The 22,241-nt window shown below is 42.2% G+C and overlaps 2 protein-coding genes across 8 annotated transcripts in view; one reads left to right on the plus strand and one right to left on the minus strand.

Annotated features, from left to right (window-relative positions):
• Window positions 1-4,919, minus strand: ZIC1 (Zic family member 1). The gene is made up of 3 exons (XM_007055006.4): window positions 3,249-4,919; window positions 1,977-2,140; window positions 1-1,167 (listed from the first exon to the last, which is right to left on the minus strand). The coding sequence occupies exons 1-3, from the start codon at window positions 4,222-4,224 to the stop codon at window positions 970-972; spliced, it is 1,338 nt and encodes a 445-aa protein (XP_007055068.2). The 5' UTR covers window positions 4,225-4,919; the 3' UTR covers window positions 1-969.
• ZIC4 (Zic family member 4) overlaps window positions 4,896-22,241 on the plus strand; it is a 25,712-nt gene continuing 8,366 nt past the window's right edge. For 2 of the 7 annotated variants that reach the window (XR_006283862.1, XM_027817398.3), the window contains exon 1: window positions 17,318-19,337. Coding sequence is in view for 6 of the 7 variants with exons in the window: in XM_027817398.3 (XP_027673199.1) it covers window positions 18,140-19,337 (1,198 nt within the window). In the remaining variant the exon portion in view is untranslated. Of the gene's footprint in view, window positions 5,584-7,401; window positions 7,456-8,577; window positions 9,541-11,595; window positions 11,681-17,316; window positions 19,338-22,241 lie in introns of those variants that run through there. The other 5 variants (XM_043522686.1, XM_027817400.3, XM_027817397.3 and 2 more) reach the window with 5 other exon arrangements.

Raw genomic sequence — 22,241 nt, forward strand, 5'->3', positions numbered from 1 at the left:
TGGGATTTAAGAATCTTTAATAAGGTACGAAATGTTACCAAACAGTTCTGTAAACTAAATTTTACATACCAATTCTTCTAGCCATAAATATTGAATATCTGTAACATGTATAACCGGACCTTTACATGCGGATAAATATGGAAATTAGGATTTATATACATTATGTTACTGTATTTTGCCAAAAGCAACGGACAGATATAGTTTATATCTTTTTAATATCACTTTACATAAACAAATGTAACAGTTTGACACGTAGATCCAGGCTTTCACTATACGAATTTCTTGACAGGACATTGTAACAACATTTTACTGCACTACTTAGACTGGACTTTGGGACGAAATGTTTGCACTTTATACAAAAAAGCACATTAATACCAATAATATTCTGTTAGATCGACGTTTAGACTGTAATAATACAAAGTAATTCACATTTTGGTACACATTTACTAGAACATTCTTGCCATTCAGTACAAATAGTTGAATTTCTACCTCCTCCCTCTTCCCGCCCCCACCTCCCCCACCCTCCGTCTCACCCACCCTCGCCCCCCCTCACATATATGCAAAGACCACAGTTCCACATATCCCCTTATTCAACTTGCGATATGACTATTTACAAAATCAAACAGTACATTTTAAGCTAATAATTCTGTATTTACACTTAAAAAAAAAAGCCGCTGCCCAAGGAGACATGCAGTTTGAGACCTCTAATCAGTGGTTCCAGTCCAGCCCTACACATTTGGCATTTGGCCTGGTAACCTTGTCCTCTCATGCATTCTACTAACCCCTTTGCCTACCAAGCCTTTGAACAAAACAAAACAAAACAAAACAGAAAATGATTCTTCATTTTATTCGGTCCTGGGTCTACTGGCAGCTTTTGATTTATTTATGTATTTATTTTGCTTTCGAAGTGTTCATTAATTTTGCAGTCTTTTAAATAGGGTTTTTGTTTGTTTGTTGTTTGTTTTTGTTTTAAACGTACCATTCGTTAAAATTTGATGTAAGCGTGCTGTGGCTGGACGTGTGATGGGCTGCTGAAGAGGAGGGGGATAAGGAGCTTGTGGTCTGGTTTTCTGTAGATGGAGACACGATTGTTGGGGGCGTTGAGGATTCATAGCCTGAGCTGGCGGCGGGAGAAGGCTGGGACCCCTGGGAGGATGACTCATGGACCTGCAAAATAAATACGTACATAAATAGATAACAAAGGGGATTTTTTTTAAGTGTAGTTATTAGTTCGACAATAATATCGAACTCTAGAACCCATTCGCCCCTCTGACCCTCCTCCCTCCACACAGGGAACCCCTGAGCTGAATTCACAAGTTAGCCTTGAAACCCTACAGATCGTATTTTTTAAGACGAAGTCTGAGGAGAAACATTGCATTGCTCATAACGCAGGTTGCTGGTATCATAGAAACACACAGGACTCGAGCTCTATGCCTAAACAGTCCGTGTTCAAATATCTTGCCAGGCACTAGCCTGTAAGGCAAATGCGGTCCTAGGACACAAAAGGAAGGGGACCTGCTAGATCTGGCTTTAAAAGAAACCATGAGTTTCCCCTGCTTGTGTCCCTTCTATCTGCCCATCACTGAGACCTTTATTGAAAGTCTGCACTAAAGCAATGCACCCAGAAAAGCCCTAACCGGGTTACTCCACTGTAAGACGCTTATAACGTAAATAACTGAGATCATGTACAGTCAGCAGTGAAGCGCTATCTGCCCTTGAGCAAAATAAACAGTGGTTGTTTAAACCTTTCTGTAGTAAAAACATTACTGGCCAGGTTGCCCTTGTCTTTTCCAATTTCCTGTCCACAGATCACTTTAAAATATGCTTCTTTGCAACAACACCGCCACATAGATAGTCAACACATTTCACGTTGTAAGTCTCCCATCCTGTTTAAGCAGAAGCGTTGTAAATCGGCAATAAAACGTCAGAGATACAGGCGAGGTAAGATCACGTAAAATAATGCAACATCAATTTACCTTCATGTGTTTTCTGAGGGAACTTGGGTGAGTGTAGGACTTATCGCACATTTTGCAAAGATAGGGTTTGTCAGAAGTATGCACGTGCATATGCTTTTTGCGGTCGCTGCTATTTGCAAAGCGCCTGTCACAGCCCTCGAATTCACACTTAAATGGTTTTTCACCTATTACAGAAAAAATGATCTGATTAGAGACCCTGTATTTTCTATGATTAATCAGTATTAATTATTATTATTAAATTACCAGACCGAAGGATCGCGGTAAACTGAATGACTTGTAACTTTCCAACTTTAAAAATGCTGCATCTCAGAGCCCTGTTCTCTTTCATTTTTAAACAATCGTTCACTCGCTGTACAAGGCATATTTTTAAAGAGTTTTCATTTCAAACTATTTCAATTATTTCTCGGAGAGCTTCACTTTCACTTCTCAGCTCCTGGCATATCTGGCTCGTTATAATCCTGGCAGCAACACATCAGTCGTTATAGTACTTATACACAAGCCTTGGTGCCTAGTTTCTGCTTTTACGGCTCATTCCCGTGATATTTTACCTACCCACCGCATACTCAGCCCCTGTATTTTCGTACAATCTTGGATATTATTACGACGGGTGCTTGTGATTCTTACATTGGCTACCAACATCGTCTTGAACAATTCACTAAAATCACGCTTCATATTATTTCAGAAAATGTACAACAGTAAAAGCAGGAAGAGGTGCATATATATTTATTTATATACGTATTGGGGTTAGAGGCGTTCTTACTGATCCCAGCTGGTTTCTAATACTACAATACTAGATTAACACCTTAGGTTCAGTTTACTTAATATTACTCCATGTAATTAAATATTTACAAATACATGAATTACAAAGAGGAGACGGATTGGCTGACTGTATGTTTAGCACAATTTCTCATTGTAATACAGTCAAATCTGCCGACTACCAATTAATTAAAACCTATAAATTTAACAAGTCAGGTTGCTGCTATTTTTCTTTCACTACTGTATTTCTGCAGCAAATGAGCTCTCTCTTTCTCTCTTTCATAAAGGTTAGGAGGAAATAATTTTGTTAATGAGCTGATTTTGAAATTAACCTCTCACGCTGCCTCTTTTAAAAAGTAATATCGTACATTTTACATACAATTTTTCAGAAAACAAGTCACCATATCCAATGTTTTCCTCTTCCCTCCCCCATCCACACCACCATTTATTTTACTGGAAAAGCTTGACTCTTTTATTTGCAGAAAGAAATCTAGAGAGAAGGTTACTGTACTGTACCTGTGTGAGTTCTTTTGTGTATTTTGAGATTTTCTGATCTGGCAAACACTTTCCCACAGCCTGGGAAAGGGCAGGGGAAGGGTTTTTCACCTGTGTGGACTCTGATGTGATTTACAAGTTTATATTTGGCCTTGAAAGGTTTCCCCTCTCTTGGACACTCTTCCCAGAAACATATGTGATTGGACTGCTCGGGTCCTCCAACGTGCTCCACTGTGACATGAGTCACCAGCTCGTGCATTGTGCTGAAAGTTTTGTTGCAGGACTTTTTGGGGTTTGACAATTGCTCGGGCTCAATCCACTTACAGATGAGTTCCTGCTTGATGGGCTGCCTCATGTAGCGAAAGAAGGCCCCTGCCCCATGGTGGGCTGCCATGTTCATGTTCATGTGGCCGTAGCCGTGGAGCTGAGTGGATGCATAGTGCTCGGACCGGGGGCTAGTGACCTGGCCGTACTGATCTGGCCTCCCGTACATGTCTCCGGAGAAGCCCAGGCGCATCTGCCCGTTCACCACGTTGGGAGAAGCGTGGCTCGCGGCTTGCTCGTGAAGCCCCGGGAAAAGTATGTGTCCTGCGGCATCAGTGTGTCCGTGGGGTCCGGCGAAGCTGCCCGCGGCCGAAGCGAAGAGGCTGTGCTGGGCGCTGGCCGCCGCCGCCTCGCCAAAGCCCCGGTTGCGGAAGAGAAAGTCCCGGGTGGAGTTGAAGGCTGCGCTGGAGTAGGAGCTGACATGGGTCGGGTGGTGGTGATGCCCCAGCGCCGCCGCCGCGTAGCCGGGTGCCTGCGAGGTGAAGGCGGTCTGGCCGGCCGAGGCCAGCTCGTGTGTGCTGGGGTTAATTTTAAAGGCGCCCATGCCGTCCGCGAAGGGGTTGATCCCCAGCCCCACTTCTCTGTCCGTTACATCGCCCGCGGAGTGGTGGCGAGAGGATCCGAAGGTAGTGACTCCTATAGCGGGATACTGCGGTCCAGCATCCAGAAGCATCTTCCCACTCTCAGTGCAGCAACCCGGGGAAAGGAAAGGAAAAAAAAGAAAAAGAAAAAAAGGGGAAAAAAACAAAACAAAAACACGGAGGAGCAGCCGCAGCAAAACCACCCTCTCTGGAAAGTCAGCGACAATCACCACCAACGCAACCACATCAAAACCACCCCCGTCGGCATCAGCGCCCCGAAAGGAAACAAAAAGTGGGGCGATCTCGCAGTTGCAAATAAGCAAGAAAGCTAGAATAAGACAGGCATGCACAAAAAACCCCACTGTCTCTCTGATGAGACTTTTCGGGGAGGTTTGAAGTGGGGAGGGAGGCCAGGGGGTAAAAAATAAACTGGCTGCAAGTAACAGTAATGGAGAGAGACCAACACACACGGCAAAAACAAAAACAAAAACAAAACAAAAAATCAACTCCCTTCAGTTATTTTTTAGCTATAGGAATGTTGCAAAGTGGCCGAGAGATTTTTCTCTTCTCTTCGAGCTCCCCACACTCTCGCCTTCTCCCTCTTTCTTTCTCTCTCCTTTTTTTTTTTCGCCCCCTTTTTTTTCCCGCTTTGCAAAAAAAAAAAAGGCGCAAATCATGCACAATATTGTCTTTTGCGGTTTATCTTCCTGGGGAGAAACTTTCACCTCCTCAGCCGGGCGGTGAACGCGAGACTGATAGCGGCAATCATTCCTGCAGATAAATGAATTGAAAAGACGACACCGTCCCCCCCCTTGATGAATGGGAGAAGGGGAGGAGCGACGTCAAGGCGGACGTGGGAGATCATTGGTGCCTGGCGACTCCCCCCTTCCCTTGCAACTCCCCCCTTCTTCTCCAACTAAGGGCGCGCAAAGCCTCTGCTCTCCCCTGATTGGTTCGCCCGGCTCATCAATCCCAGGTATTGTGAAGCGCTTTGACATCCCTTTTGACAAACAGGGTTTCCAGGAGTAGCAACTTTTTGTGTGTTTTTGTTTTGTTTTGTTTTTTATCAAGCCCAATATTTTTTGCACACAAATATTTCAAACGTGATCTTTGTGTATGGGTGCTAAAATAATCCTAGCCTTGATTATTGTCCTTCTTCTTGCTGCTGTTTTTTCCCTTGCTCTCCTCCATAATAACGCTAATGATGATCACAATGATTTCCTGATTTTTTTTTAACAGCACTGAACAACTTTTTAGGGTTTGAAAAGGGAAGCCCTTTTGTGACTTGTTTCTTTTGAAGTTGTGTTTTCTCCTTGTTTGTAACTGAAGCTCTCCAGAGTTTGTGCCGATTGCATTCGATTTTATTTTTAAACAACAGGCGTGATTTCTCTGGGTAAAAGCCCATCAGTTTTCTGAAACAACTCTTGTTTTCTGCACCCATCAGAACGCAGGTGGGTGAGAACTCTTAACTTTCTACTTTTTATTGTTGTCCCCCCCCCCCCTTATTTGTTATTCTTTCCTTTTTTTCCCCCCGCGGGATCTCTTTCATTCAGGTAAAACTGTAAATTTCCCAAAGCTACATTGTTTCTTCTGTGCTGCATGAAGCTCTCGGAGACTTCTTTTTTAATTTATTTAAAATCCTCGATAGATAGGAGCAATGTAAATTTTCTGACATTCAAACCTTTTCTAGTTCACAAATCAGTCACCCTTGTCATAGTTATTGAAATTCCTCAACTTGCCACACCAGGACGGTGGAAAAAGCAGGCGGTGTCTTTGTTGCTGACCAGGCTTTTGATCGCCAGAGAAAATTTACTTACCTTCAGATGAGTGAGCAGAAAAAGAAATAACACTCCCTTTGATTTAGTTAGGAAAATGCAGACATTTGGATTCAGTGCAAACATACAACACTTGGTTGTTTTCTAGATGCAACCCTCGATTAACCTGTCTTTCCCCAGCTCAAAGTCTATTGAAAAACTGCGAATAGTTCCTTTTTGTTCTTGCTACAAAGAGTCATTGACTATATATTAAAATGATTGTTGAAACGTATAAGTATGGTACTTAAAAGGAGAAAATCTTTGTGACTCAATCAATTAAGCTAAGCAACATTTGTACATTATTTTAAACGGTGCTCGGGCATAAAATATCAGATTTCATTTTACGGAGAAGATATATATATATTATATATATTTAATGTATATATATATTTAAAATGGCAGATTATTTATTTACTCAGTCGCCTGCATATTCATTAGATCTAATTATTTCTAGTAACGAAAACACAAAAAGCTAGCTGAGAGTCGGAATCCTTCAATTTACCCTTTGTTCAGTACTTCATTTGGCTTATTCGGAGCTAAATCTGAGCCCCTCAAACTCTTATTCCTGAACAAAGAAACTTCTAACTCTTCAGCTGAAATATAAAGGCGTTAGGAAGCAATCACCACCGCAGGTACTGGTGAAACGGATAAAAATAGATATCGCATGCATATTTCTCAGCGCTGCACATTTAAAGCAATAAAAACTGAGAAGTGTTTTTTTAAAAAGCAACTTTGAAACGCAGTGCTAAATACATCGCTGTACATTAGAAATATATGTAGTTTGCGGAGATTCAGTCAATGAAGATGATTTTCAGTGCACTTTTACCCGGTAATTACTTTTGGATCTAGCACGTCTGAATAATTCCTTTTATTAGCTGGAGCTGTGTTTTTGCCCTTATTTTGTGAAATAAATGTGAAGAAATTACATTTACGATGACTTATAGCAACAGGTCTAAACCAATTGTGTGTGTGTGTGTGTGTGTGTCTCTCTGTGTGTGTGTTCTTATATCTTTAGATGTATGTTATATTACCATGTATGTCTTCTGCTAAAAACACCTGCATACACTACAAGGTTCTCTGCTGGGTATAGTCCATAATGTGAAATCTACAAGGCAGTGACACTCGGAGAGCAATCAACTAGATTGTCCATTCTTTAGACTACCTCCAAATTGCAAAGAAAACCAAATAATCTCAAGTCATTATAAAATATAACAGGAAGGCTGACAAGGGGATATTTTTAGGAACCTTGTCTAAATATACAGAGTGAGAGTGAATGTTTAAAAAAAAAAGTTGTGGGTTGTAGAAGTTATCAAGTGGGATTTGCGGCGTGCTCTCTGCAGGAAACGAAAGCTGCTCCAGTTCAAAGCCACATGCACCAACGTGACATATAAGCCATTAAAATATCCTCCTGACGGCTCATTTCTGTTTCATCATACATTCCCTAACTGCTTCCAGAAAGCAAGAAAAGAAGAAATGAAGGATGACCGCTTCGCTGGAACCGCCAAAGAGGTGCTGTTTTGTTGTCTCTCTTTTCCACCCCCACCCCTTTTTGTCAGCCCAGAAATGATGTGCAGAAATGAGGGAATCTCTTCAACAGGTGGAGTGGGGTAAGTGAATTCGGGGGGAGGCACGGGCGGGCAAGGAAAGTTCTTGGCACCCACTCACCCACAAGGGAACGGGCTAGACACCCACTCACCATCAGGGGCTTGGCAACCTCTCGCTCGCATGGGAAGTGGTTTGGCACCCACTCAGAAAAGGGACTGGCGCCCATTCACCCACTGAGGAAGTGGCTTGGCATCTACTCACCCACGTGGGAAAAGGCTTGACATACCTCGGCAAGGGGAAATAGCCTGGTACCGACTGGGACTGGGAAGGGGGCTTGATACCCACTTACCACTGGGCTAAGGGCAAGAGGCTTCTTCCCCCTCACAGGGCTGGATAGGGGACTTCTCTGCACAGTACAAAGGGGCTTCTTCTCCCCATAAGCTGGGATCCAGAGGCGCCGGGAAAGGGGCTTTTTCGCAACCACTGGGCGAGGAGGAAGGGGGCTTCTCTGCTTCAGCTCGGACAGAAGAAGGTGATTCTCCGACCCCACAGAAACCCAACTTCCGAGGAGGCAGAGAGGGGAAGGATTCTACGCACCCAACGGGACAGGAGAAAGTAGCTTCCTCCGCCTGCCCTCCCCTCCCCCTCGGCGGGGATGGCGAAGGGATTTCTCCCCCCTCACTTGGACAGGAGGGAAAGGAGATTCTCTGCACCCACTGCTGAGGCGCAGGAGACCGAGCCGGGCAAGCCTAGGGGAGAGGGATAGATAGATCAGCCCAAGGGAGAAGGCTGCTTGCTAAGGACAGTGGCCGCCGGGCAGCCACAAACAGCAGAATACTCGCTGCTTGGAAGGGCTGGGACTACACATTTCCAGGCGGATGCACTCGGGGGCTGCCCGATTGTAAGCCCTGGATGGAGGGCAGCGGGGGGATTTGCTCCTTTCCCAGAGAGCAGCTGAGCTTTGCCTGGGGCTGCAGTAAAAAAGAAAATATTTGCAGGAGGGAGGTACGGCAAGAGGAAGTCAGATTCTCCTCCTGGGTTTGACCGTTGAACATTCATTGCTATGGTGCTGCTTTTCTGTCGCAGTTTCTTTCCTTTCTGAGCAGTGAAAGGGTTAACTGTCTCCTGGAAAAGGTCTAGTGGACAAGTTACTAGACTTCCGAGCTTTGACAATAGAAACCCCTAATTGAGAGCCTTCCTTGGGGAGGGCTCCCATCCCGGGTCCTCGCTGACTGACCTGTTTGTTTTGCTTGGACTGCCAAAGTGCAGCCTTCTAGTAACATTTCTCTTCCAAATCAACTCAAATCAAAAGAAACGCCTGCAGATTCCCCGTGTTACCCACCCGCGCGCAAGGCGAGTGGTTTGGTAACTGATTGATGAGAAACGTTAGGGGTTTCGTGAATTAAAGGAAACTGGCAAGTTTGCGGAGAGGTGGTTCCTGCAAACTCCCTCGCATTCAACTGTAAAACAAGTCCCCCTTGAGGTCTGACAATGCCTCCAAACCGCGATAGACGTTAGGCGTTAATTTTCTTGCCCAGTGTTGGAAATGTAGTTAATCAGTTTGCGTAAGTGGTGAAGGCTAAAGCTCTTGAAGTCGCCGACTTTGGAACTACCCTAGAGTTTGACCTCTGACCTGCGACCGACAACATGTGCCAGACTCAGAGCATCCAGCACAATGCGTGGTTTCAGTGTCTAACCTGGGGCAGGACAAATAGACAAATGTTTGCTGTTTCTTCTCTTTCCTCTCATTTTAATGATTAATCATATCTGATCGCCCTTCCCCCGGCTTTAATTCCATCTTTTGTTTTTAATTATCCACCCTGACTGTTCTTTCCACCCCTTGTTTTCCAGAATAGCTTGAATACCCATGAAATATGCTCAGGGCCAAACCCCAGAGGAGAATCTCTCCTCCTTGGGCGATTCTATTTGAACAGTTTAGGCTTGTTGCTATCCAGAATCATTCATATTAACTTATTTAAAAAGAACAAGCTTCACTGACATCTTGAAGGCAAACATTAAATCTTCATCCCATTTCCTTGAACAGGTGGGGTAAGTAAAGATTTCCATGGATGGTAAATGGGGATGGAAAGACATATTTTTGCATCTGATAGTATTTGCCGGGTGTGTATTAAGACTGTAATAATTCCAGAGCTGTGTGTGCTGTGGGCCGCTGAGCCTCCATCTAGTTTTGATAAAACTACCGGTGTAGTAGCCCGCTGAATCAGAGCCATGTTTCAAACAATACTTGCTTACAGACTAACTAGTTTTAATATGGAAGTGTCCGGTCAGCACCTTTGATCCGTATGAGAAGTCAACGTTTTCTAGCGGTCAAATAACACACATACACTACACATTTCACTACAGATATAAGCACCAATTGCTATTCAGTAAATTAACAGCCTCAGAGAAGAACATAAATATTGTTAAAATTTTGTAAGCAGAAAAGGCATAGGGTGAGCACCTAATAGAATAGGCATGATTAACAGTTAGCCTTAACTTATGTCCTCTTGATGACTGTTAACTAGGAAGAATACATTTGAATCTATAGTTATAAAAAGGTTAGTATTATTCATCATAAATAATGGGACAGTCTTGCTTTCTTTACACAGACAGAGGGACTACTCGCGTGAGAAAGGTGGGAAAAATTAGAAGCCAGTGTTTTTAACTAAGATTTATTTTCAAACAAAATGTCATATGGAGACCATTCAAATACTAAATACAACACTTCATTTTTTTGCTCAGGTTTCAACAAGTTAAACTCTTTTTTCCCCTGCCTATTTGACTTTTAAATTATCCCAACATTTCCAATCTTATGTCTTTACCAGTAAAGAACATGTTTTAAAAGTTCTCTCGGTAAAAGAGCAGCCTTTATTGATCTATTTTAATAATCTTGTGTGAAAGTTTGGAAGTTTTATGTTAAAGCTCCTGGATAGGTTTTATGGTTATCTTTATTCCCACACTAATTTTCATCCCAGTGGTAAAAAAGCTGAAGAGGAAGTAAAATTATTTTTTAAAAGATTGTGAATGTCCATTATAGCCCCATGAGCAACCGTAATTAATGAGATCCGTTATTTCTATTAGCATTGCTTTTTTTATACTTCCATCCTGGTATACTAAAGGAAAGCTCATATGATCGAAGTGATTTCAGATTCCTACTTCCTACTTCGTTGATAAATCATAAAGTACCTTTAAATTCAAACTTGCATTTAAATGTTTAAAATCCTGATTCAAATATTGCACCAAAAATCAAGTAAGCATTCCATATTATTCGTACTTCTCACTGAGAGATTAAATAGGTACAAAGTTGTCTAAAAGTTAGGGCGTGAGCAGCGACAGTAGTTTGTTTTGCACAGAGAGAAGGAGTAGAAAATTATATACAGTGAAAAGTATCAAATTTGTAATATTAATCTATATTGATACAAGTAAAAAAGGAGACAACAACTTGGGCAGGAGTCTTGCAAACACGACGAAATTTTCAGAAGTGAAAAGTACAGAATATATTCAAGTAGGTAGTAACTCGCCTTAAAAATACACTGTCAGAAGGTGAATGCCAGATCAAAGCAGAGTTGAAAAGATGTCCTTTCATAGATTTTTAAAAATCAACCATAGAAACTTCATAATGACAGGTTTCAGAGTAACAGCCGTGTTAGTCTGTATTCGCAAAAAGAAAAGGAGTACTTGTGGCACCTTAGAGACTAACTAATTTATTTGAGCATAAGCTTTCGTGAGCTACAGCTCACTTCATCGGATGCATACTGTGGAAACTGTGCAGTATCCACAGTATGCACCCGATGAAGTGAGCTGTAGCTCACGAAAGCTTATGCTCAAATAAATTAGTTAGTCTCTAAGGTGCCACAAGTACTCCTTTTCTTTTCATAGAAACTTCATTACTCTATAAAACGTGCGAGCATTTTGGGGAAGCCTCCATTTTTACCTCTGCAATATCTGAAGGGTCAAAGAAAGGTTGAGTTCCATGAGTATTAGATGCCCTTTTCTTTTTAAAAGTTTCTTTTTACATGATTCTTGAATCATATACCCAGATAGTCATTTTATAACACATATAAATGTTTTTACTTGTAACTTTTCTCCCCTCTCGCCGAACAGGAACAAAGTCAGGAAATGAGACACAAGACTTCTCTGGTAATGAGGAAAAGAAAACGACTTTACAGAAACATCCTGGAAAAGTCAAGTAAGTCAAAATATGCCTTTTTTTGCAGTTCAAAGGAGACAATTTTTTTTCAGCTTAGTGTTTAAGGTACTAGCATAAACACAAATCAGTGACACAACGCCCCACCAGCGGCTGCCTAATCCTGCTCAATGCCTATTCATTTGGAGGTTCTAGAATTAATATTTGACGACTCTCTCATTGAAACAACAACCCCTGACCCTATGTGATTGCACTGTCACATTATTCTATGACATATTCATCTTGAATTCATTTACGGACGATTTGATTGGAATGAGGTTTGACATGTATTGGATCCTATTAAAGAAGAAGACTTTGATCTTGTTGATGGGGTTTACATGATATGTATCATCTTTACTAGGGATAGCAGGCTTTCCCAATGTGGTGGCTACCAAGCTTTCAGGAGTTAGTGACTGACATCTTATCTGACAGGAATACCTTAATCTTGAGGTATTGAATGATATATTCTATTTAAACTAAGCATATGATTTGGTTTATCTTGGGTACCTCTAGTTTCTAAAATGTGGGAAACACACACACTTACGACCAAAGTGCCTTCACTTACCCCTTTGGCTTCTGGATTTTCCATACACTCTAGAACATCCTGAAGCAAATTGATCTGACTAAAAGAAAAGAAAAATGAATTAGTAACACAGGAGGAATATATTCGGATTTCATGAAATGTTCTCTTTCCCCTTTGAAAATTTCCCTTAGCAACTTCTCTCTAAACAATATCTCTTGATAGCATTTTGACAGTGTATCCAAATATTATTTTGCTGCAGTTATGTGTATCCCTTCCATCAGCTCTTAGTTTTAATGATTATTATTTCAACTCCGTCTTAAGACTCAGCATACTTATGACATTTGTAGCCTCAAATCCGATCTTAATAATCAAGGAATAAGTTAACATAATTCTTCAGTAAATTCTTCTAGTTGTTCTTGACCTTTCTATTTCCATAGTAGATATTACAATTAGGATTTTCAAATCGGGATTAATCCTTATTTTCACAGATAAAGCCTGAGCTTTAAAATCTCAAGGTAAAAAATTAATGACGTTAAATCGAAGTTTTAGCTAATAGTACCCATTTCAGAAAGGTTGCCATATAACAGACAGTAAGATATATTCCATGGAACTAACTGAAAAGTTTCAGGTACCTCAACAGTAGATTGTCTAGAGAAGTTTTGGTGACCTAACAAAAAACTAAAGGACAGAATCTGCTCAGTTACGGCCGTACAAACACCATTAAAGAGGACAGTAGAAAGCCAACGCGGTTAGTACTGGTGTATGTGAGAGCAGAATTTGGCCTCAAGGTAGAGAGTATATTACAAATGTCCACTCTCTGTATGTGGTAAAGCTGACATACACGTCAAGAAGAGTGTTTGGCATTTATCATGAATAACTCTACATTTACTAGAAAATGCCTTATTATGAATATATATTTATACTGAAATAAAACTAAAATAGAGCAGTTAGATTGTAGCAATTTAGTGGGGGGGGGGATGGTGTGTGGGGGGGGGGGAGGGGTTGTTCATTCTCTTGATTGCACGAAACATGGAAGCTAAACTAAACCCTGAGAGAGAAATTCAGTAAACCAAAGTTTGGGGGATAATTAGGCTTTCAAATCGTCACCATATCTGATTTTGCTAAAGGTGGCGAGGGACAGGCACAGATGGGAGAAACACACAAAATACTACACACATTCACTTTTTATGTGTGTGAAATTATTTTTATATTTGTACAGCTATAGAAGAAAAAAATAGTGCTTTGTTCAACTTTTGCAGCTGATTCCCAATATACTATACTCAATATGTAGTATAGATGTCTTTCCCTCAAGCTGTGCTCCAGTTTATTTATTTAGGCTCTTATCTGTGTTAACCAAGCATCATTCCTACTGCCTACTCTGTGATAGGGGAAGCTTTTGACATATGTGCTGGAACTAGGGGTGCTGCCGCACCCGGCCCTGGCTTAAAGTGGTTTCCTATATATATATATATGCATTTACCCATTCGTTCAATGGCTCTCAGCACTACCCCCACTATAAAAATTGTTCCAGCACCCCTAGCTTCTTGTGTCTCCTGACCTACTGGCCTGGTTTCACAGTTTATTCATTTAATTACTGTAATGCAAATCAAATGTTGATTCTCTGATTTTATTAGGGAAAGAATCCGTGAACACCTTATTTCAACATGTACCCTTTATATAGCATTCTACCACAACCAGGCAGTATTCACCAAGGGATACACAGTAACCGCTTAGATGTATGGGGGAACTGATTAATCAGTCGACAAGTCACTGATTCCTGGTGCTGCCACGTCTGAAGCTCCAAATTTTATCTCTTGAACACCCTTTGTGGCATTGGCCCTCGGGTGATGGGACAAGAAGAACAATGGAGTTCTTCACATGCCAGTTCCCTATAACATCAACAACCCTCCAATAACACTGCCTGATGTTTGGGTTCCGTATGCCGTCTTGCGATATCTCCGTTCCACGACATAAAACAGTATTGTGCAATTATTTAAAAAAGGAGGACTTGTGGCACCTTAGAGACTAACAAATTTATTTGAGCATAAGCTTTAAGTGAGCTACAGCTCACTTAAAGCTTATGCTCAAATAAATTTGTTAGTCTCTAAGGTGCCACAAGTCCTCCTTTTCTTTTTGAGAATACAGACTAACACGGCTGCTACTCTGAAACCTGTGCAATTATTGTTATCCTTGCAGACTCCTTGTACCGAGTCCATGAACTCCACTATTAGTAGAGAAGAGGAATTCCCCTGCAATTGCCATGTTGGTTTCAAAATCTAAATTGGTAGAGTAACCCTGCAAACCTAATGTGGCAAGGGAATATAGGAGACTTCATATATTTGAGGCATAGCCCATACAGTATGGATTATCTGGTAAAACATGGCTCATATTGCAGACGGGATTAACGACACCTAAGTAATCAGTTGAGTGAGTAGTGGTCAGACGAGGTCAAGCTGCCAAAGGCCTGCATTAACAAGCACTCAAGTTTTCAAAACATTCTGCAAGAGCTGTGTAATTTTGCCGATTTTGGCCAGGTCCTCCTCCTCTTTTCTAATCTCTCCGCCTTCCCTTAGTCATGTGCGCGGCTCCCCCCTCCCCCCCGTTCTCCTCCACACACACTAGTAGAACTCCCAAGGTACACAACAAATTATAGGAGTGAAAATACTAACTTCACCTAATATAATGAGAGAGACACCGAGTGGCACTTTTTTTCCATTCGATTCATGAAGAAGAAGAAGAAGAAGAAGAAGAAGAAGGGAAAAAAAGGACTTCAGGATTTAAGTAAGGGCCGAACAGAGCCAACAGTGTTTGACAGGAAACCATCACAATATTTTAAAATAGCCTAGGCAAACTGGTGATAACATTTTTTAATTGATAAACTGTTCCAGATGTTTTCTCCCTTGACTGAGAAGTGTCAGAATTGATGGATAACAAGTATGTAGAGATGAAGTGTTTTAAGGAGGTATGAGGAAACAGCTATATTTGGAAGTCACACTCTCAGTATATTTGTAAGTAGCAGATTAATAATTCCTAACCGTTATCTCTTCTGTGCACTCCTATTGAGATGGGCAGGAATAGGAATGTCAAATGCATTACTTAGTGCAAACAGACTTGAAAGTTAAGATGTTGTGGCACTAACTGCTGGTGTGTGGTTTAAAATGCCTGAGTAAACATGTTATGTAAGGATGGATAACTAATTGTATCATGTGTCATTTTTCATCATCTCAAGTCAAAAATATGTACACAATAATGTAAATACAACTATCTAGCTAAATATTAGCTTTGTGTTATAGAAAAAAGAGTCAAAGCCAGGCTCATTCCAAAAATATGTAACCGTAGCCAACGCTCGCTATGCAAAGCAGTAATAAAAATGTCCTATACATAATTACGTATGTCCTACACTTTAAACTTATGATTACAAGTCATTGGCGAGTTGCCTGTGTTATGAGAATAGCGCGGTTTAGGTATTAACATGCCAGCCGTTATCTTGGTTTAGTACTTAACATAAAGATGATCGTTTACAGACGTAGTTAGCAATTGTTAAACTTGTATGGAAATGCAAAATTATGCGTCTTAAATTGGAAATTGCATTGGGGGTTTCTAACTCCAGATGTAGAGTGAATATTATAAAGTGTCCATAGACAAGGTAATAGGAAGTCAATAAATAAAAATTGTAACAATGTGCAAATATATATTCATTTGTTGTTTTATTTTTAAAAAGTCTTTCTGTTATTGAGCGAATACTATTTATGACTATTGAATTCTGTGATGACCTTATAGGAAGATATTTATTGTTATGTTTTTCTTTCCCAAAACTGACGCCCTGTTTCCACTATCTTTTTCCAGGATTTTTTTTTTAACTCACAATACTCCTCTTTAAAAAATTAAGTAGAGGCTTTCTCCTGTGCTGAAGCTCTAAGCTTTACTAAATCTATAAGGCCTCAGTGCATAAAGCTAGAAACCCTAGACTATACTTTCATCACTAACAATGTAAATCCTACAGGCAATGTATTTTCTTTCTTCTAAGGAGTATAAAAATTGGAGAGTACTTTATATGTATTTAAGGACTTTTGTTAAAATCGAGGTATGGTGGTTAGATTGCACAATTCTGCAAGTGGAAAGAGAGAGAGAGAAAGAAAGAGGGAGATCATTCCCTTTTCTGGGTTAAATACTGTTTCATTCTTAATGTAATGATTTATCATATTACTGAAGCAGCCATTACCAAAAAACTGTTGACATTTAAATATGTGGTGTGGGATTCCTCCAAGAATCCTTTCTAAGATTTGGTATAAAGATATAATACTCCTAGAACTAGCCAAAATGTGTAATCTTAGGAAGTAAGACTGTAGTGTCGGTTAACTACTATTTCTCAAGTAGAAAGACCAGTTATCTGTGCTGTCAACAAGTGTCGGAAACCTAAAGAGTTGCCCAGCTCTGCTTCCCATGATGTGTTCTGTATGCAGAACTCGTCCCCTCGCATTGTCCTCCTTTCAGTTTGAGAAAAGGCCCTTGAAATGCTCGTACATGGGAAAGATTTGTGTGTGCTATAAATAAACAGGAGTCAAAATGATGGGGGGGGGGGGGAATCCTAGCGAAGCATCAGAGCTGAATCTGAGCATTAAGTTTCATCAATAAAAACTTGCTCCCACAAAGGATGCTACTCAAGGGAGACTGAAGCAGCCCCATGCTTCCCTTCTTCCTTCAGGAATGACCTTCAGGCAGGAGATGGAGACTTCAGTAGGATTTCACAAACCAAGACAAAAGTGCAGCCCCGCTCTTTATTCAAAACTCGAGACAGTGACCTGGCGTTGGGTGGCTGGGGGGGGAGAGGGAGGGTGGATGGTACAGGCTCAGGACCTGTCTCCCCCGCCCTATTTCCCCGGGCTTTTTGTGTGGCCGGAGCACGGAAGTTAGGGGAAGCCCCAGCCCATCTTTGTTGCTGCGAAGAGTTGCGAGCTGCACTTTAAGTCACCCTGAGATTTAACAAAGCACCGGGCGCGCGAGCGGCCAATCAGGCGACTTGTTCCGAAGGCAGCCGCGGCTTGCCAGCGCTACGTGCGGCTGGCGGGGCTCGGGGGAGAGCGCGGGCGGTGGGGGGAGGCAAGGTCCGGGCGAGCGGCGGAGCTAGCCAAGGAAGCAGACGGGTTTCGGAGTGCAGAGGCTTCCGGCGGCCGAGCGGCGCTGTCGGCCTCCCCGGGGCGAAGGGCAGAGCGCGGGGAGGAGGAAGCAGGGAGCGGGCACCCCGGGCGCGATCGGCAGCGCGGCTGGAGCTGCTTCCCCTTGGACTGGCTCCTCCTTCGGCTACCGCCGCTCATTGCCGCTAAGCGCCAGCGAGGAGCCCGGGCTGGGCCGGGAGGTTGCCTCGCCGGCCGGCCCTGCCCTGCGCTCTGCGTGAAACGCAACTAGAAAACAAAATGCGGGGAGCCAGCGCCGGGCATTGCTCGCTCGCGAGGCGCATGGCGGGGGGGAGGCTTTTAGCGGAGAAGGGGGCGCCCCCAGGCTGGAGCCTGCGTAGCTCCCTCCAGCCCCTCCCCCCTCCCCACACTACTCCTGATAAAGCTTTTCAGTCTGAAGCAGGACCCGTCATCGCTGACGTCAGCGAGCAGGCTGTGGCCAATCAGAGCACGCGGTGATTGTTTCGCTCTCTGGGCTGGCGGCGAGTCCATGAATTTCTATTCAGCAGCCTCCCAGCGTCCTGCTGCTGCCTCTCAAGCGTATAGGATTCCACGTAGGCATTAAGAGGGAGGAGAGGGGATGGGGCGGGGGGGGGGGGGGGCGGGAAGAGCAGGAAAACAAAAAAACAAAAACAAAAACCAGACCAGCCCCGGCCCCCTTCCTCCCCCTCAAAAAAACTTTGGAGAAAAAAAAAAAGTTTCGCCTCTCTCTGTCTCTGTCTCTCTCCTCCCCGCTGTCAGGTGACTTTTTAGAATTAGAAGCTAATGAGCGTGGATGCTTTGGGGAGCCCAGTGATGGACCCTGCTGCACTCTCCAAACGGAACACGGCGCTGAGATTAGTAGACTTGGCAGGGGCTCATCACCACCATCATCATCTCCACCCCCCTCAGAGCATGACAGGCTTCCCGGGCTTCGCCGGGCATCCCCACTCAGTGGCTCCCACGCACCCTGGGGAGTACGCCGCGGAATCCCGCCTAGGGCCGAGTCCATTCCGGCCTGAACACATGGGGCACCACCACCACCACCACCATCATCATCATCATCCTCCTCATCACCCTGCGGCCCTTAAACTCAGCCCTGCCCCTCATCCTCATCCTCACCACCAGTACCACCACCACCACCACCACCATCATATGGCAGGCCAAGCTGAGGTGGTCTCTAGTCAAACAGGAACGTTTGGCCCGGCGCAGGCAACAGCAGTCCCTTACCCAGTGTCTCGCACAGCCCAGGCTATTCCAGCAGGTAGGGACTTCTTAATACGCAGAGATCTGACAGCTCCAGTCATGCCAGGGCTAACTGAGCAACACACTGCTGCAAGTTCTCACCACGGAATGTTTGTCTCAACAACAGGTAGCTACCCCGGACACCATGGTCACCACCACTCAGAAGCTGGGAATCATTCTCTGTTCTCTGGACTCCATGAGCAGCCTCCCCATGCAACTCCAGGTGGCCATCTAAACGGACAGATAAGACTGGGGTTACCTGGAGAAATGTACGCCAGGTCTGAACATTTCACTCAAGTACCAGCCTCCAGGACCGATCCTTTTGCTGCTTCCTCGCTTCATAGCTACGGTGGCATGAATCTGAACGTGAATCTGGCTCCACACCACGGCCCTGGTGCTTTCTTTCGTTACATGAGGCAGCCCATCAAACAGGAACTCATCTGTAAATGGATTGAGTTGGACCAGACTCCCAAAAAATTATGCTCGAAAACTTTCACCACAATGCACGAGCTGGTGACTCATGTCACAGTGGAGCATGTTGGAGGACCCGAGCAGTCCAATCACATATGTTTCTGGGAAGAGTGTCCAAGAGAGGGGAAACCTTTCAAAGCCAAATATAAACTTGTAAATCACATCAGAGTCCACACAGGTGAAAAACCCTTCCCCTGTCCTTTCCCAGGCTGTGGGAAAGTGTTTGCTAGATCAGAAAATCTCAAAATACACAAAAGAACTCACACAGGTCAGTATTGAAAGCTATCATTAATTTCTTTATTTTGTTCAGCGTCCTCTTTAAGTAGTGTTTCGTTATGGAGAATGAATGCACACCAAATAATTATTTTAATTACATTCTTAGATTTGTTTGCTTTTTTCTTCATTTGCAAAAATGAATAAATCTCAGAATTTGTGTATAGAAATTCTAAAGCTTATATAGACTGATACAATGTTTGTTCATCTATATTTTTATAAATACTGAGAGATATGAATACTCCACGTCTATTCACACAGGCTGGGAATTTTTTTTCTCTGGCAGTTTAAAGTAGTTGGGGGCAATGAAATAATTGTGCAAGCTCACAAATTAAAAGTGAACAATAGAAATTACAGCTTGTCTAGTCAGTTTTGACTGATGTCGGTGAGATGCTGCTGCCTCTAACATTGTGAGAATAACACAGCTGCAACCTTTTCGTTCAACAGTTTTGTTTTGGTCAGAGGGAGTTTTTAATGTTTGATCTGAGTAACAGTGACATTTGTAATGACCATTACCATCTAACGTCTCTGTGTATTTGCAAATGTGGGGAGCTGTAAATTTTTATTCTAGGGAGGAAAAATAGCATTATTTCGGCCTGTACATTTTGAAATGTCATTCGCAGAACTATTAAGTGAAATTAGGACATGTGTCAGAAACATCTGTTAGTCCTAGTTCACAGAAAGGAAAGTAACTTGATGGAAGATTTTGCAAAGCGACGTTTGAACTCTTCCGGCCAGAAAGGCATCTATAATTAATGAAATTGCACGTAGGAAGTTTTCACACTTACAGAAGCAGCCTGTGAAGTTGTATTAATTAGTTTAGCAGCCGGTGTTTGTAGTCTCTGGCGCTGGCTTTTTTCTGAAGAAGAAGATAAGAAATAAGCCCTTTTCGGAAAATTAAATCCGTTCCAGTATAGGGTTTTCCATCTTCCACCCCCTCCTGTACAGCCTTATGCACTGCTAGGGAAACTACATAATCCTATTGTAAGATCTGTTTACAGCCAAACGATTTTTTTCGCCCTCCAGTTCATAAAACTCCCCCTCCCCCACGGTCGGTATTTGCCTTGACCCTGGTGCAGTTGCATTTTTGTGCTATAGCTCAACAAGGTACACTATGCGTGAGAAATATACTAATTTTGTATCAATGTATTCTAAATATAGCGCAGTAATTTTACAGTAGCCATCACTAGTAACATAGTATTTTTCCACCGCTCATTTTAAATATATATTCCAACGTTTTATTAGTCTAATAGTCTTTCGATAATTCATTTTTTTAAGTAAAGAAGACCCCACATAATTTAAATAATACCCTGAGCCATCTTCTTGTTAGTTCAGAACAGGTAGAACCATTAAATGGGATAGCTCATCCCTTAATGACAGTGTTTTTCTTAAGTAAACAAACTTTTACTGCTCTTTAACGGCCTCACTGTTTGAAGTCTGTGAAGCAGAAAATGGTTAAATTCTTAGGGAAATTGACCTACATCAGAGAAGCAGGTTCAGGGTATCCTAGGTTCAGGGAATCGTAGATTTGGGTTTATTAAACGTAATTTCGTACGTACATACTTTTCACTTTAACTTTCCCAATGACTAATTGCTGCATTCTGAAAAATCCTGCAGGGCCTTTACGATTCAGTCGTTTCTATCCAACACCCAGAAGTTGTCAAAAACAAAATGTTTCTGAAACTGTAATAGAACTTTGTACAAATTATTCATGAAGACAGTTCTGAATTCAACAGGAAAATAATTGCCTTCTCAAATATTAATGACTGCATTTCCCTGAGTCTGGGAAACTGGGTGGATTTCTTGCGATTTGGGGATTTTCACGATTAAATTATATTTATTATCTAATTTATAATAACAGGGAACAGGTAGAGATGGGAGGAATTCATTTTCCTGTCCTTTAAGCTGGCCAGGAACACTAGTGAAAAGTGGGAGGTTGGAAACTCTATTCCCAGCGACACACAAGCATTTTAACTTTTAATTGATAGAGCTACTAGTCACAATTTTATGCTACTCCCCTCCCCCGTGAGGATTTTGTAAATACCTTAATCCACTCTCAGAGTTGGGGGATTATATCAAAATCTCCAAGAAGCTGAATGTCACTGAACAGTTTTGCACAGCTACAAGTGTGGTTTTAAAATGGCGGTCTAGACTCTTGGCTTCTCGATAGCCTTTATAACTTTTTACATGTAGCCTTCCAAATGCAGGACGTTTAAAAATGGCCTTTTCCTGAAGTATAAATGTTTACACATAGAAAAAACCTTCTCTTTAGAAGGGAACACTTAAAAATATTTGCATTGCTGCTAGTTACTGAGGCATTCAAAGAATGCAAACCAGACAGATGAGAAAACGTTGCCCTTTTCAATCTCTGAGTTGATGATACCTGATTGTATGAAGAGGCTTTTTAATTACTATATCAGAGAGGTTAAGCGAAGTTAAACATTTTTCAACACTTGAAAAATGAGGAAGCAGCCCAATTTTACCTGGATGTAACTCACTTTGCACATTCACGATGTTTATGAGGATGGCTTTCCCTGGGGTCTCCTAACTTACTGCTTGCTTGTATTACACTAATATCCTTGATTTGTTGTCGCAGCTCAAGATGCTGAAGGTCAAACTGTTTCCTTACGTGAAACTGTAGTTGGAATATATACATATATGTAGAGCGAGAAAATATTTTGTTGCAGCGCCTGAGTTGCACCATTTCGTCAGTGATCATGTTTTTTAGAACTTGTGTATAATTATGCCAGATATTTACTAGTTTGCAATTCAAATGTTAGTGCTACCGTATGTGAGAGATCGTCCTTGATTATTGCTTTTAAAGTCACTGAAAGAAACTTACTTTAAATATGGAGCTTTCCTCCGCCCACTCTTATAAAGTGCAATTGCATTAAATATT

The sequence above is a fragment of the Chelonia mydas genome, chromosome 9, assembly GCF_015237465.2.
Source record: "Chelonia mydas isolate rCheMyd1 chromosome 9, rCheMyd1.pri.v2, whole genome shotgun sequence".
NCBI classification, from domain to species: Eukaryota; Metazoa; Chordata; order Testudines; family Cheloniidae; genus Chelonia; species Chelonia mydas.